Source organism: Trichechus manatus, unplaced genomic scaffold (genome assembly GCF_000243295.1).
Source record: "Trichechus manatus latirostris isolate Lorelei unplaced genomic scaffold, TriManLat1.0 scaffold00208, whole genome shotgun sequence".
In the NCBI taxonomy this organism is placed as follows: Eukaryota; Metazoa; Chordata; class Mammalia; order Sirenia; family Trichechidae; genus Trichechus; species Trichechus manatus.
This window is the reverse complement of record NW_004444144.1, coordinates 1,037,686-1,053,659: the sequence shown is the minus strand read 5'-3', so window position 1 is coordinate 1,053,659 and position 15,974 is coordinate 1,037,686. Positions and strand designations below refer to the sequence as shown.

The 15,974-nt window shown below is 44.1% G+C and overlaps 2 protein-coding genes and 1 non-coding gene across 7 annotated transcripts in view; 2 read left to right on the top strand and 1 right to left on the bottom strand.

Moving 5' to 3' along the window:
* The window catches only part of PTCD3 (pentatricopeptide repeat domain 3), a 29,466-nt gene extending 22,940 nt beyond the window's left edge, over positions 1 to 6,526 (top strand). For 3 of the 4 annotated variants that reach the window (XM_012559055.2, XM_023742337.1, XM_023742338.1), the window contains 8 exons: positions 442 to 548; positions 1,192 to 1,270; positions 1,364 to 1,454; positions 2,396 to 2,481; positions 3,153 to 3,301; positions 4,905 to 4,946; positions 5,354 to 5,512; positions 5,847 to 6,526. In XM_012559055.2, coding sequence (XP_012414509.2) covers positions 442 to 548; positions 1,192 to 1,270; positions 1,364 to 1,454; positions 2,396 to 2,481; positions 3,153 to 3,301; positions 4,905 to 4,946; positions 5,354 to 5,512; positions 5,847 to 5,943 — 810 coding nt within the window. In that variant the 3' untranslated portion in view covers positions 5,944 to 6,526. Of the gene's footprint in view, positions 1 to 441; positions 549 to 1,191; positions 1,271 to 1,363; positions 1,455 to 2,145; positions 3,302 to 4,904; positions 4,947 to 5,353; positions 5,513 to 5,846 lie in introns of those variants that run through there. The other variant, XM_023742339.1, reaches the window with a different exon arrangement.
* LOC111822768 (small nucleolar RNA SNORD94) lies at positions 4,091 to 4,227 on the top strand. Its single transcript, XR_002825877.1, has one exon. It is a non-coding gene; the product is annotated as a small nucleolar RNA SNORD94 (small nucleolar RNA).
* A 4,512-nt stretch (positions 6,527 to 11,038) lies between the features above and the next one.
* Positions 11,039 to 15,974, bottom strand: part of IMMT (inner membrane mitochondrial protein) — a 56,936-nt gene continuing 52,000 nt past the window's right edge. For both annotated transcript variants that reach the window (XM_023742335.1, XM_023742336.1), the window contains 3 exons: positions 15,013 to 15,144; positions 13,951 to 14,080; positions 11,039 to 12,885 (listed from right to left, as the gene is read on the bottom strand). In XM_023742335.1, coding sequence (XP_023598103.1) covers positions 12,278 to 12,885; positions 13,951 to 14,080; positions 15,013 to 15,144 — 870 coding nt within the window. In that variant the 3' untranslated portion in view covers positions 11,039 to 12,277. The remainder of the gene's footprint in view (positions 12,886 to 13,950; positions 14,081 to 15,012; positions 15,145 to 15,974) is intronic.

Genomic DNA, 15,974 nt, shown 5'->3' with positions numbered 1-15,974 from the left:
TTCTGGCCCTTGTCACTGGACTACTGTATCTCATTAGCCCCTTTTGGTTTTACGGGGCTGTCCACTCCCAGGCTGAACAGTGAACCTCGGAGATAACTTCACCACTGAGCTAAAAGGGTGTCTGGGGGCCATGCTTTTGGGGTTTCTCCAGTCTCCTTTAGGCCAGTAAATCTGGTCTTTTTTGTGTGAGTTAGAATTATGTTCTACATCCTTCTCCAGCTCTGTCCAGAGCCCTCTGTTGTGATCCTGGTCAGAGCAGTCAGTGGTGGTAGCCGGGCACCATCTAGCTGTACTGGACTCAGTCTGGTGGAGGCCTTGGTAGCTGTGGACCATTAGTTCAGCATAAATATTTCTATAAGTAACTACTGTTTTATGTAGTTGGCGGCTGTTTGGCTGATAGGCTCTCAGAGTAGTACTTACTTAACACTTGCAAATTGTCAGTGCTCGTCCCTCAGAGATCTGGAACTTGCTTACCAAGTGCATGACCTTTTGAACACTGGAGACAACCGGACGTTCCTGGGACCGGCTCAGCGGCGTCATTTCTATTAGTAAGTGTGCTGGGGATGCGTCCTTTGGCGTTAATGGAGGGCCTGCTTTTTGACGATGAGTAGATTCTGCAAGTGGCAGGCTGTTGGTGGCCCTCCGTATCTCATCTGCTCTCCTTTTAGGCAGCATGCCTCTGATTTAATAGTTAAGTTTAATTGAGCACTTAGAACTTAAAGTAGGGTAAAACTGCCAGAATGGGCAGTTTGGCGTGTATCTTTTTTTTTTTTTTTTTCCCCTCTGAAATGCTTTAAAAATCCACGTACCTTTTTCTCCCATCTCTGCTCCCTACTCCTCATATTTTAAATTTTTGAATTGTTAGAGCAGGATGGGTCCGTGAAGATTATCTTGTCCCAGCCTCTTGCTTTTGTTTTTAAAGATGAAGATGCTGGTGCCTAGACAGGCTCCTTCAGTAGGTTGCTTAGGCAGATAGAACATGGACTTCAGGAGGCAGCTGTTAGGTGTGTGATGACCGTTTGCTGTGTGTCCAGGGCCTTCTTCATAGTGAATGCTTTCAGACAAATGCAATATTCGGTGTCATCAATCGTATGTTGACGTGTCAGCCTATAACCGTGCCTTGATTTAATTACTCCCCTGTGTTAGACTGGAAAGCTTTTAGGCTAAGTTTACCTCTTCTCTCTGTCACAGCTACAAGTTCTTCAATTTGCTTTGTCTGATGGAACAAATTGATGTAACCTTGAAGTGGTACAAGGACCTGATACCTTCAGTAAGATGGTTCACTGTGTATCATGTATCATTGTAGATGAGTTTGTATGTTTATTAATGCTTTAAATAATATATTTGAATTTCTCTTAATCAGGTCTTCTTTCCCCGTTCCCAAACATTGATAGATCTTCTCCAAGCATTGGATGTGGCCAATCGGCTAGAAATGATTCCTCAGATTTGGAAAGGTCAGTTTCAGCTTGTGTGTCCAGGCCCATATCTCTTAAATGCCGTATGTTTTGGTTAACAAACATTACCATTTATTACTAACGATAAAAACTCCCATTTTTGACTGAATTGAATATAGTAGGTGAGGGCAGCGTCAGGCTCACTTGCTCACATTGCATGTTGGATTGCATGAGTGAGGACGTACTGAGACCACCTAAGTTATTCCCGTCATGACACAGGAGAAGGCTGAGTTCTGCACACCTGCCTGTGACGTGTCCCAGGGAAGATGAGTGCTAGTTAAGTGGCAGACAGACCCTAAACCGGATTGCATGTCTCTGACTTCAGGCCTGCTCCATTCCTCTGCACCATGGTGCATCCCTTTGGTTTAGTTGCTCACCAGAGTCGATGATTAAGTTTCTAAGTCATGGCCGTCATCGTGGTTTGTGGGTGTTGGTCTGTCTGATGTGTATGAATTGGCTGCAGAATAAGACCGATTCTGTAGCTCTTCCACTAGATGATATTACAGTTATCATAAAGCCAATTTCTACCTGCCTCAGTTTCTGTAACTGAGATCCTGCCCTGTTACTTCACCAGACTGCTCTAATGGTTGTGTATAAAAGAACACTGAAGATTCCAAAGTACTGTATAAAACAGTGTCTTACCCTATCAAGGTGGTGGCTGCTCAGGTGTAGTGTGTGCTGTGTCTAACAGGATGCCAGCCTCTTGGACGACACCTGCCCAGGAACAGGCCAACTGGCACAGGCTTTCGCTGCTGCTTTGCGCTTTATTACCAAGAATTAGTCCTGTTGGGTTTCTGGAAGCCTGGAACAGCTCCTGTTAATTTATTTTCACCTACCGAAAAGTATAGGTGACAGCTGACAGTGGACAAAGGTCAGCCACAAACAGCGTTGGTTTTACATGGTGATGATCACTCTTCACTGTGCTTCTTTCTTGTTTCAAGATAGTAAAGAATATGGTCACACTTTTTGCAGTGATCTGAGGGAAGAGATCCTGATGCTCATGGCAAGGGATAAGCACCCACTAGAGGTAAGGATATATTGAAACCCAAGTTTCGTTGTTACTAGATGTATACTAATAGCATGCTCTTTAATATTGATGTCTTTGGAAGGGTCATTCCAGTCCATCCTTGTGGAGAATTCTGCCACCCAGACGCGGATTTAAATTATGCTCACCTAAACAGATCCAGCCATTAGCGGAATTCCAAAGTTATCCTCATTCCTGTAGTCCAAAGCAAGTAATATGAAGATAGCTTCTCGCTCTCCTGATGATTAGCACCTTAAAATTTTTATTTCTATCCAAGAAAATCCATAGCTGAATTGAAAGATGTGGCTAATCAGATTATTTATCCCAGGACAGGTTGTGTTCTGTTTTTACTGTATTAATTGAGTGCTGTACATCTAATGGAAACCCTGGTGGCATAGTGGTTAAGGATTTGGCTAACCAAAAACGTCGGCAGTTCGAATCCACCAGACGCACCTTGGAAACCTCGTGGGGCAGTTCTGCTTTGTCTTGTAGGGTTGCCATGAGTTGGAATCGACTCAGCGGCATCGGGTTTGTTTTTTTTTGGTTTTTTAAATGTGTGATATGTTCCGATGTTAAAATGCGTTGCTCAGAAAATGTAATGGTCCCGCGGGAGTCTCTTGAACGTAAACACTCATAAAGCAGTTAGGCAGTCCTGCTGACTCAGAGCCTCTCAGCTCCAGGTGGTGTTTGCTGACTGTGCTGCAGACATCAAGTCTACTTACGAAAGTCAAGATGCCAGACAGACTCACTCGGATTGGTCAGCCAGAACTCTGAACTGTATAGCTGTTCTCTTTTTAAGAGCTGGGAGAACCCAGGAAGCCTGGTGAGTACACTACTACCAGTGTAAGGTAGAAGCCTTTGGAAACATTTATCTTGGTCACTAGAGACCCTCTCACTAGACTCTGATTGGTAGTTATTGGGACCCAGTGAAATGTGTACCAGGTTTTCTGTAATGAGTCTTCAGTGGGAACTTAGATACTTAATACATAATAAACAAAATAAGGTGATCAAAGAAACTTATTTTTTAAATGTTTTGCAGACTGGTTACTGAAGATCATTTGATTTGTGGGTGCTTTCCCCTCCTAGCCTAGAATGTGCGCTGGGTACTTAGACTTATGGAAACTGGCATTTACTAAGCATGGCCTTGACAAAACCTCTGGCTGTGTCTGCTTTGTGCCACTGTGTTCTCCTTAAGTGTTTCTGTCAGCACTTCATTCACATCTTCACTTGCAGTGTTTAGTCATGAATGGTGACCTTGTGCAGTCATCTTGTCTGAAGAAAAGACAAGCAGAAGGTTAGTTGGTGAGGGTAGTCACAGTTCGGTGGTTCTGCTGTTTTGTTTGGGTGTGGATGTGCTGGTTCTAAGAGTCGGTAAGTGGGGGGTCCTTGTGCACGGCATCTTCACAAGAACATAATTGGAACCCCTGACCGCCAGTCCACAATGTGGCTGTTAAATACATCCAAGAAAAGACGTGAAAGCTTGTTGACTCACCTGGTCTCAGAATTGCATCCCGTTCACTTACACGACTTGCTAGGAACTGTGTTGCTAGTGACAGAAGCATTCACTGTTAGTTTGTCAACTCAGGCAGATTGACATACACTTGCTGTGAATCAGGCTGTGATGATTGGCGCAGGGGTACGGACCTCAGCTGAGCCATGGGAGCTGAATGTCTGTGTTTCTCCTTCCTCCTGCATGTGGCAGGTTGATGGTGAGCACTGACATGAGACTGATGCCTCAATCTGAGCCTGCTCTTCATAACGTAACTGTGGACAGACGGGACCCAGTGCCCTGTCGTGAAAGAGAATGTAGACCGTGCTCTGTCCATGTCTCAGTTCCAACTGTCCATGGGATGTAGTCCTTCCCTGGGGGACAGAGTGATCTCTGGCTGGTATGAGCTCTAATCCATTTAGTTCTCTGCATTGCTTAGGCCCCCGCTAACTTTGGCATTTGATATAAGCCTTTTTTGGGTGTAAATCAACCTTGCATCTACTTAGTGGTCAGAATGTGAATTTTCTGAAATTCCAGATGATGCTTGCCCATTTTCAAATTAGAAATCAAACTCCTGCCTCTTCCGGGCTCCTATTTGTACCTTTCTGTTGCCATTTCTATTCTCTTCCTCTCTCCTATCCTCCTTCCCTTCCTGTAGAGCACCTACTAGAGGACATACTTCAGCAGCCTCAGCACTGGCAGCGTGTCACGTTTACTGTGACCGCGTAGTGCAGACATCGGAGCTGGGATGGGGGGATTGTGACGTCCAGACAGGTTGGGAACGGATAGAGGCACGGATCTGTGGCTTCAGGAGCTAACGCTGTAGTTAGGCAGAAAAGGACACTTTGTCTGAGTCCAGAGTGAACTACTACCGTCAGCTGGTTGCCTTGTTTTTCTGTTCATATTCATAACTTTTCTTCTATCTTGTCCTGCACAGGAAGATGCTGGGGCTTTTCAGGAAGCATAATAAGATCCCCAGGTAAGTTGAAGTTCACAGGCACCACCTGCATACAGCCTGGAATTAGCCACATGGGCTTGACCCTGACTGTGGGGCGATTGGGTTTCTTCATCTGCTGCAGCCACCACGTTTGGCGCTCTTCTGAGGGGCACGCACACAGTCGCCCCACCACCAAGGGCGTCTATGCTCGGTGATTGCACCCGACATACTGGGACAATGTTGAGTAGGTCTTTGACGAATAACATATTTAATGAATGTTCATTATCTGTTTGGCTCTTTAAAAGTGAGTCTCATATGACTTTGCCTTCAAAAGCTACTGCTAAGGATTTTACTGCTGAACTTATGTTAGCTCCTTGCATATAAATCTTTGACAGAAGGGGTGGAGAAGTTTACTTGGGGAATGCTCACTTTTGGCTTTTTGTTTACAGAAATGAGTTGGTGAATGAGTTTATGGACAGTGCAAAAGCATCCAACAGCCCTGGCCAGGCCATTGAGGTAGTGAGGCTGGCGAGTACCTTCAGCTTACTTGTTTGTGAGGACCTCACCCAGAGAGTGATGGCTGACTTTGCACTCAGCCAGGAACAGAAGTAAGTGGTCCTGTGTCTTCCCCATGAAGGAAAATTATAAAAACAGAGCAGACCATTTGTTCTCTCAGACATTTATAGCTTTCTGTCCCCTGAATTTATTTCTTGCCTCGTGAAAAGTCAAGGTGTATTAATTTAAAAATTACATGTTTATCATAACAGTTAGGGAAGCCTATAGATTTGGCTGTTGGAACCTTTTATTTTTAAAGTTTAGTGTGGCTATAATGTCCCTTTTTTTATTTCAGAAGTAATGGGTGATAGGTGAGTGTCAGAGACTCTGGGAGCCCCATCCCGAGGCTGAGTTGTACTGTAACCCTCCGGCTTGTTTTCCTTCTAGGGACACCCTGAGAAAGCTCACTGCGTTGACCAGCGACAGTGACAGCAGCAGCGACAGTGACAGCAGCAGTGACACTGACATCAGTGAAGTCAAATAAAGGGACAATTCAGGAACAGCTGTGGCTAGAGTGGACGCTGTCATCACACTTAACTGAGATGCTAATATTTAGTGATGATATGAAGGAAACAAGGGAATACAGACATGGTGAATTTGTTACTATGAAGTACAGTTAGTGTGACACTGATTTAGAATAAGTATTTAAATTAAGCTGCTAATTTGGTATTTATTAAACCATCCATTAATGCATCACTGAAAGCTTACCATTTAAGCAGCAGCACTACCATCTTCATTTCTTTGGGCACAAATTGTACAGTATGTAGCTCTTGGCTCCATGATAAGCTCTGCAGACCTGCAGTGTGTGTGGCTGACTTCATCTTCAGCACCTGCCTGCCCTGTTCCTGGGCTTCAGCCTTGCACTGCCCGATGCTATGGCATTTGACCTCACAAAAGGTGTCCACAGAAGGTTTTTGTACAATGGCTGCTTGGTCAGTAGTACCCCAACTTCAGAGTTTTTTAGATGTGAAAAACTACATCTTAGAATCCATTAAATAGGATAATGGCAGGAGTTTAGACTGCACAAATGGTAAAATGGAAACTGTAAATAAATACTGTGATTCATGTCCATGTGTATGAGTTTCCGTACTTTTCACAGACTTTGCCTTGGTTTTCCCACATGGGGCTTACCCAAGTGTCTCCTCACCCTCTTTCTTCCCCCTTCTCTATGCTGTGCCTGTTGTAGTGGTGCTGCGTAAGTGGTCCACATGAGGGCTTGCGACAAAAGATGTGAATGAATGTTTTATTGGCATGATCGTGCATTGCTACTAAGCAGGCTGGTTGAGTATTTGGTTCATGTTTTCTCTTGCATGTCAGAGCTCAAACAGATCTGAGGGGCAGAGAGAAAATTGCCAGTATGATAATTAGCTACTTAAGCATTCATGTGTATTGATCCATTAGCCCCTTGACATTACATCAAGAAGCAAAAGGGCAAATAGGGCAGATCAGCTTTTGATCTTGGTTTACAGGAGAACCTGGTTGCCCGGAAGCCTTTGTCAACTCAGCCACTTGCATCCTGTCTGGTTCATCGACACCTGCCAATGCTTAACTCCCTTCCTGACCTTAGTGCTTGGCCTTGGAAGCATGGTATGTTTCTTCCCGTGCCAGGCCCTAACTGAATCATCACATTGCTCTGTAGCTAGAGTTGGTGGGGAGAATCCACCTGGGCTGACATCAGGTATTTGTAGTAGACTATCAGAGTAGGTGCTATGGCGCTCAGTGATTTTTTTTAATGTGTTACAGCTATTGCAAACCCCCATCTGGGCAAATAACTGCCTCAACTTTTCAGAGGAAAATTGAGGCCCATAGGATGGGCCTCCATTCTCTTCCATTTGTTAATGTCTTTTTCATCCATGGCGTTTATCAGTAAGATTTTCTTCTGTGCCAAAGGTAATGACCTCTCATCTTTGGTTTTGGTCCTGGCAGCCCCTTTACTCTAACCCTAACTCCTGTGTCTTTTGCCTTCACTGGTTCGTTCCCTTCTGTTTATAAGCTTGCCCATACGGTTTCCCTTAGAAAATTCTGAAGTTGATCTTTTTATAACATTGTTCCCTTTCAGTCGCCTCTCATGAATAGTCTATGTATGCTGTCTGTACTTCCTCACTGCTGTACACTTGCATACAGCTCAAGTAGTGCACTCCTAAAAGGCATTATTTACTAAAATGAGTAGCTTCTTGGTGGTGCAGTAAAACCCCTTGTTTGTAATACTCTGACAGAACATGCAATTTAACATTTCTCAGCTGATGTGGAAATGTATTTACATCCTGAAATTCAATTCAACATAGAAAACAAAATGAAAAGGGGAAAGGTTTGGGTTATATTTTAGAACTGATTAGAATCAAGTTCTGAAAAGCCTTGAAGAAATCAGAAAGGAGATGAGCGGCTTTAATGGTGTCAGAGCTGAGGCATCACCATCAAGTGCGGGTAAAGCAGCCATGTGTCAACAATCAGGAACAAGCCTTTTGTAAATGGGGAACCTATGAGGGTAAACTGAGAAACTGAGCTAGAGGGTCGCTATGAGTCGGAATTACTCGACAGCAACAGGTTTGATTTTGGTTTGAGCACCGGAAATGTGAAGGCTAAAGGGAGGAGTCTTAAGATGCGTGGAATGAACTTTTGGCGTTGCCTCAGAGTTAGATTGCTAATGTGTAGAAATTAGAAATGAGCGGATTTTTTGTTCAGAGCATTTCTGTCTTATGACAGTTCTCTGTCATACCAGTATTCAAGCATAACCCTGAACAGCCATTGATAGGATTTAACAGTCCCATTCCCAAATGTCTGCTATAGGTCCATAAATGCTGCCTTCTCTGCAAAGGTGTCATTGATTTTAAGACCCTACTGTTAACCTGCATTTCTCACACTTGTGGTATCCTTTACTGTATAAACACTACACCAAGCACCAGGCTTAGAGGAAAAGCTATTAGATGGTACTGTCATTGGTTATGTAACTATATTCTATGTAATAGGGTAGTGTCTAACCGTAGGGCCCAACCCATTCGCTAGTCTTGAAATCAATTTTTGTGGGTGGTGATGACCAAAAATTTTTAATAGAATAGAAAGTCTACTAAGTGCGCACATGCAGTAAAGCTATTGTCTCATGATTTGTGATGTTATTTACACTGTAGCAGATGTTAAAAAAATCCGCATGTATACTAGATTATGATGTACATTTTTTACTGTAGTTCATGGTCAAAAAGGAGCGCTGGTGGCACAGTGGTTAAGAGCTCAGCTGCTAACCAAAAGGTGGACAGAATCCACCAGCTGCTTCTTGGAAACCCTATGGGGCAGTTCTAGTCTGTCCTGTAGGCTCACTATGAATCGGGTTTGGTGTATGGTTAAAAAAGTTTGAAAAACATTGAGATAGGATAACACTATGTGATTGCAGAGTCACTAGGAGCATGAGCCGGGGAAGGCAAGTTTTATAGAAACATTTAGATTAGACCTTAGAGGTAAAGTGACGTTTTACCTGAGAAATGGGGATATTTGATTTGGCTGCTGTAAGGCAGTATGTTAAGACATGGGAAGACTGAATGTAAGGTACACAAAAGAGTGGGCAGTAAGTCTTCAGCTTGGCCCAGGAAGGACCCCAGCCTATGAAAGAATATTGTCAAGTGGACCTATATACATCGATGGACTTTAGAAAGGATCAGGAAGGCCTGCTGGGGATCAAGCTCAAGTTTACAGAGCTCAGCAAGAGTAAAGACTTGAAAAGGAGGAATGTGCAAGAGGAGTAAAGGTCATGACAGGACCGACTCCATCCCAGCCGGGTCGCCAGTGTCCGGCAACGGCCCCTTCCTGGGCTCGCCTACAATCCCTCCAGAGCCCCTTTCTCTTCCTGTGGACCCTACAGCAGTGCCAATACAGCCCACTAAAACTAACAAGTCAGTGAAACCCTGCCACTTCTCACGGGCCAGGTGACCCTCCTCCCCACCAGCCTCAGGGCCGAAGTGCATCAAAAAAAGCCAGAGAAGCATTTTCCTGATTTGGGGAAATGGTGGCCACTCGGACCTGGTGAAGGGTGTGAACTGATTTGCCTGACATTAAAGCACTCTTTTTATTTTCCTTTTGCGTTAAATTGTGTTCTTCTGCACTGAGTTCAAGCAAGTTACTTTAAACCTGGTGGGACAGCTCATTTGGGACTTGGAGACTGCTTTTATCCAGAACCTGTTAAGAGAAAGAGCAGAAGATTTAAGTTAATACAAAGGAATACAGAAATAGTGTGCCTTAAAAGACTGTCTAAAATTATGTTTTAATGTTATTGATTTTGAAACTTCCAACATTAGAGTTTTACTGTTAACTAGGAGGCATGAGTTTTACAAGGTTAAGAAACACTCCCTGCAGCAATCAGCAGGGAGGCAAGAATGTAGCCCAATTTAAGGCTATATGTAGACTGAGACAATGAAAGCAAGAAGTCAGTGACTCCGCTTAACCCCATCGTTAAACCTCAAGTGGCAGTGGTGTAACTGGTCACTTGCACTTTTAATGAAAACATGCTGAAGTGAACCCTACAGGCAGTCCTACTCTGTCCTGGAGTCTCCATGAGTCTGAACTGACTCAATGGCGGTGGGTTTGGTTTTGGTATGCTGAAGTGAAGCCGACAGGCCCTAACTTTGCCCAGGGCTGTATCTACCTTTTCCACCAGGCCATTTGGATTCCCTCCCCTTGAGGCAGAGCTGAGAATTCTGACTAAATTATAAACCAAGTAAGGCTCAGCCTCTTTTTCACTTGAATGGTTGTCAAGTGACATCTCAGGAAGATTGAACGGGGAAAGACAAGACCTTGCCAAGCAGAGTACCCCTGTCCATGCAATAGAGGTGGGGAGGTGTGTTAGGGGAACTATTAAAATTTGAAAACAAGTGGTCTTCAGTATTTTGATTTTTGGATCTAAAATCAGTACTGCTCAGGTCTGGTGAGCTCAGATAATCACATCTGAAGGAAGTTATTCTCGAGTTCCAAGAGAAACAGATTGCCTTATAATCTGCACTAGCTTACATGTTTCATGAGTAAAATAAAAACTGCATTTCTAATATTACAAATAGGTAAACCAGCTTGGCAAATTAATATATTTTGCAATTTGATGCCACTCCAAAAAGGAAGAGAGGCTGAATTTAGAGAAGTTCTGATAAAAACTAGCCCCCAGGTGCCAAGAGTGCCTCCACTTTAGACATCAAAAGCATTAAAACGTGTTCCAGTCAGAGAAACTACATGTATTTTGTTGAATTAGGTTGTTGCATTATGAACCTACTTAGGTGAACACAAGGAATCTTAACATCAACCCAGGCCAAAGATGGACCAAGGGACCTCAAAGGCCAAGTGGCAGGCAGAAACGTGAATGTAACAAATCCATATTCAGTGGCTGGCGTTTACCATCTGCAAACATCTAAAATAGAAAATCCCCATATGTGCTCAGATAAAAGTGCCTGCTCTTTGTGAACACATACAACACAAAAAACCAAACTCGCTGCCGTCGAGTCTCTTCCGAGTCGTAGTGACCCTACAGGACAGATTACCACTGCCCCCTAGGGTCTCCAAGGCTGTAATCTTTCCGGAAGCAGACTGCCGCATCTTCCTCTCGCGGAGCAGCTGGTGGGTTTGAACCACCATCCTTTCGTTAACCACTGTGCCACCAGGGCTCCTTTGTGAACACGTAAGCCCCAACAAAAAATTGTAAATTTGAAGGAAAAAACTGACAGTAACTTCAAGTAGAGGTGGTGGTCTTCACGGAGTAAAAAAGGTAGGAATTTGTGTTTATCCAACATGGCAAGTGCCCTAATCTTCAGAAAGGTGGGCTGAGGAGACTGGGTTTTATGGCAATGCAGATTCAATACACCAGAGAATTATTCAATCCCTTTGTTAAAGTCCAGGCTCACTAACCCCCGCGTCTGTGAAAACATTCACAGTCCAGGTACCAGAAAGGAGCATGGCCAATTACCAGTGTGTTAAAAACTGTCAGCTGTGACCTGTCTGTGGGCTGTTTAATTTGGCTGATAGAGAACAGGCCAACTTTTTAATGATGCAAAATAGAAAACAGCATCTCAAGTAGAAAGGGTAAGCACTGGCTTGAGAAACTTTTATATATACACATGGGTGTGTGTGTGTACTGGGTCCCGATATAAAATATACTTTTCCTCCTGTGGGTAGCAATCAAAAAACTTTGCATACATACTATTTCCAGTGTCTTTCCATCACTAGAAAGCTGTATTCCTCATTATAAACACAAACATTGGTGTTCTGGTTTGTACATCAGTCTCTTGAGTTTGACTAGCAGGAATCAATTCACCAGAACCTTCAAAGCCAAGACCAGGCCTTGGACATCTGGTGACCTAATTCTCAGCCTGGAAACTCCGTGTGGCCAGTATTTTCTACGTCTGCTGTTGCTGCTTTTCAAAGAAATTTTCTGCACACACAACAAACTAGAAATGGCACTTTTTGAAAAGGGACAAAGTACTCAGTGTTCATCTTGTTGCTTTATTCAGTTTGCTCCAAGGGCAAAATCAATAGTAGCAGGGATCACAAACATTATTTTGATTGGCTCACAAGCCCCATCAGTAAAACCTGAAAAACGGAAAATGTTACACAAGTTGCAAAGAATGCACTCTCTTGGAGTTCACCGACATGATAGCAAATGGAAATAATATTACTGCAACAGGTGTTAACATTTAGAACAGTAGCTGTAACCTGCTCATTTCTAGACAATTCTGGACCCTTGCTGCAAACCCCTCGTATACAGATCACTGCTGATTTCCTCTGACGTAAGTATCACTTTACAGAAACTCTTCCTAGGCCTTACTCTTGGTGCTCTTGAGTGGTTCCTATTCCTACGGCGCTGGAGTGGTTCCTATTCCTACAGCGCTGGCGTATGCTGTCAGGATCTCCACTATCTGTTTAGTTTCTAGGGTCATGCGGGCTTCGTGCAGCCAGTCCTGTGCCACTCGTCTCGACTCCCCTTTCAGCTGATTGACAAACTTTGCTGCCAGCTCCAGATCTCCATGCTCAATGCAATAGGAGGCATATGCCAATAACTTAAAGGTGTTTAGATCCTCAGGGCAGAGCTCTAGTGGTGGCTTCAGCTGCCTGGGCGGGAACAGGAGGAGGGACTGCAGGTAGGAGAGGAAGTACTGGTATAAGCTATTTCTGGTTTCATCAATCATCGCTACCCTTCGGGCCAGTTTTTGGACAGCACAGAAACGGGCTCTAAGGGTCTCTTCGCTGTACACCCCACGGGTCAGGGACTCTGGAGGTAAAGCTGCGGTTAAGGCCTGGGCAAATTCACTGTCAGCACAGCTGACTCGGATGGCCTCGACTGCGCCGCCCAGTGGGACAGTGGGCAGGTCTGCAGACGCTGTCTTCATGCTGTACTTTAGAGCCTCCACCGAGAGCCACAGCTGGTGGGCTTTTCTGGCTGCCTCTTCAGCAGCTGCGTGACCTACAAGAAAACATCATAAATAAAAAGGCCATGGAAACATCTTCCTCTCCATCTGACACTACATACATTCGGATCCATCTTGAGACCTGATGCATAATGGGCAAGCTAAATCCACACAGTGGAAGATGGGGCCAGAGAGAGAACCTTTTACAAGTCCACCCACCACTTATTTCTGGTGTATTCTTCCTAACTGGCCTCATTGTAGGAGGCAACAAGGCAAGACAGCACTTGACAGCGCGGGCTTGCTCTTCCCAAAGCCACGGGGAGAGGTGGGCGGATGTCTGCACGCAAGCACAACCAGGCCTCCAGCCCTCTTCCCCTGCAGGACCAGAAACTAGGACAGTGCAGGGTAAAGAGCCTATGTAAGTCACTCTCATATATATGGCATCTAATTCAGATCTTGTTACATTTAATAGTTCAGAAACAAATATGTCATTATATGAGGCTACGACTTACACTAAGGCCACCAGAAAATCCCCGCAAAGGAATGGAAAACTCAAATAAACTCTGGATCTTGAAATGCCAAGAGTACTGAACTTATTTTTACAGTTTTCTGATGAGAGATTCTGTAACATCCCAAAGAAACCCATCTCGTCAACACCCTGTCAGGACACTTTCCCTTCAGGCTGGTGTGTGGAGGCCTCGCTATGACTACTGTCCATCTGGTGGGTAGGCTCCGCAAACCAGCACTCCAAGTAGCTGCGGACTCAGGAGCCTCTGGGGGGAAGCACGAGGCCACACTGACCTTGATCTCCACCCAGGGCACATGAGACAAAACCACAGTGTGCTGGGTGAGCTGCCTCACAAACACTGATCTCATTTTGTCATGTCAGAAGTAAACTTCAAGTCATGTAACTTTAGGCCTTCCTTAGAATTTCCTTCTACAACTCCCTGTGTTCTAAATGTATCAAATCTGGGTCCAATTTTTCAAGATGATTAAAATTTAGTACAGAGATCTCAATATCTTTATGCCCTGACATCAATGCATGTACCCCATTATCCTTGTGACAAGTGATTATCCGAAGTCACACTGAATTAACAGTCTGTAAGAGCCCATCTGCTCACTCTGAACAGCCTGTTCGATTCCTCTCAGTCTGGCATAGGCGGTGTTTATATCCAGGGTAAAGTTGTCAACTTGCTCCTGACTGAGACGACGAAACTGTAGCTCTTGTTCAGCGAGTTTCTCAGACATGTCCTGAAATATACACAAACAGTACAAGAAAACAGTGACGTCACCTCCATGCACGTTACTTATCTGGATGCTAGTCTTCCAGCAACTGCTACCCTCCAGGAGCAAGAAGGGCCTCTGAAATATCAAAGCAGTTATCTTGAAACTCATAAATTATGCATAAGGCTTCAAAAACTTCCTAACTTGTATCTCATGTGTAATTCTCCACAAATTTACTGTGAAGCCTAATATTAGAGGAGGTGGAGTGGGAAGGGAGAGAGGCTGGTGCAGTCAGAACCAAGGGCCTGCCTCAGAAAGGAAGTAGCCGTGTTGCAACCCAAGCATAACAATTAGACTCCATGCCTTCTACTGAAGAAATAATAAAACATTCACTTTCCAATAAATATCCATCAAACAATAGTTAAAATAAAAAACCTTTTCATAGTAGGAGCGGTTTTAACTCTCTGGAAGAGTTCCGTAACTTGCAGAATCTGTAAATGACCTGCTGAAAAGAAACTAATTATAATTAAAGGTATCCTGACAAATTGTTGGATTTCCAAACTCAACCTCTCTGGGAAGTTTCCTCAGTTATGAAATAGAGAGCACCACCACATAATCCACAGGAGTTTGTGGAGATAAAGCAGGATGACACATCTGTCAAGCATTATTGTCTACATTTCTGAAACCCCCTTTGCCAAGCCTCCCTTAAAGCTGTGAAGGCTCCAAATGACTTGGGTATATACAAAACACATCTGACCACTTACATGTAAGTACATCTTTGTATAAAAAAGACCAGTTTTGCAGATATACAAAAGCCCCACTCCACCAAGGCTAGGTAACATTAGAACTCTTCCCATTCTTCCACATCCACAGAGGGAATGACTCACACAGCACATTAGAGGTAAAGGAGAGCCTATTAATAATGGAAGCAGAGTGGATGCTTCACAGCAGGCCCTCACCTTCTCAAATTCATATTTCAGTTCCTGTTCTTGTACCCTAAGAACGTCTCGTAAGTGATCCGTGTGGGCAGCAGCCTGCCGGCGCAGCTGGGTTCGCATCTCAATTTCCATGGCATCGCGGACTTCCTCTACCTATGAAACCAAACAGAGTAAGGACTGGGTCTCAGTTCTCCAAGTATACTTTTAGGAAAAGAGAAAGACTATTAACAGCTATGCTGATAGCAGCTTCCAAGTGGCAGGCATGTGGACACATCCTTCACTCCTAATTTTTACAAAAATCAGAAAGCTGACGCTGGACAGTGGTGCAAACAAGGTCACGCAGCTGTAGGCAAATCGGATTTCAAACGGGGGTGTCTCTGGCCCCCCATCACCAGGCTGCCTCCTATACAAAGCAAACACCGTCGTTTCCCAAATCACATGCTCGCCAGAGAAGTCACTGATTCTAGACCGCGGAGAACTAACTCCAGATCATGGAGAAAAGTAACTACAAAGGCTTGGGGTCAGACACAGCTTCATCGTGACCACCTGTGTGACCCGGGGGAAATTCTTTACCTTTTCAAATCTCCATCTTCTCATCTGTGAACAATAATGCCTACACTGAAGAATTAGTAAGAAAATGAAACAAGTATCTGGCAGTTACTGAATATAACTTCCTTCAAACGAAGACCGAAACTGAAAATACAAAAAAGCCTATCAAGTCTTGCTTAATAATTAACCACGGGTCATATCACAAACTGTTTAACACCAATTACCTGGAATTCAGAACTTACCCGTTTTCTCAGAAATAATGAATGAATGAATCCATTCATTCAGTCAGTACATAAATACTTCTGAAATGCCAACCCTGTGCCAGGAAGTACCTGCTATTTGCTTAGATGCAACAGTGCTCAAGGCAGACAGGCCCTTGCTCTCAGACAGGACACATTTCTATGTGGGGAGCAGACAGTGAACAGGTAAACACA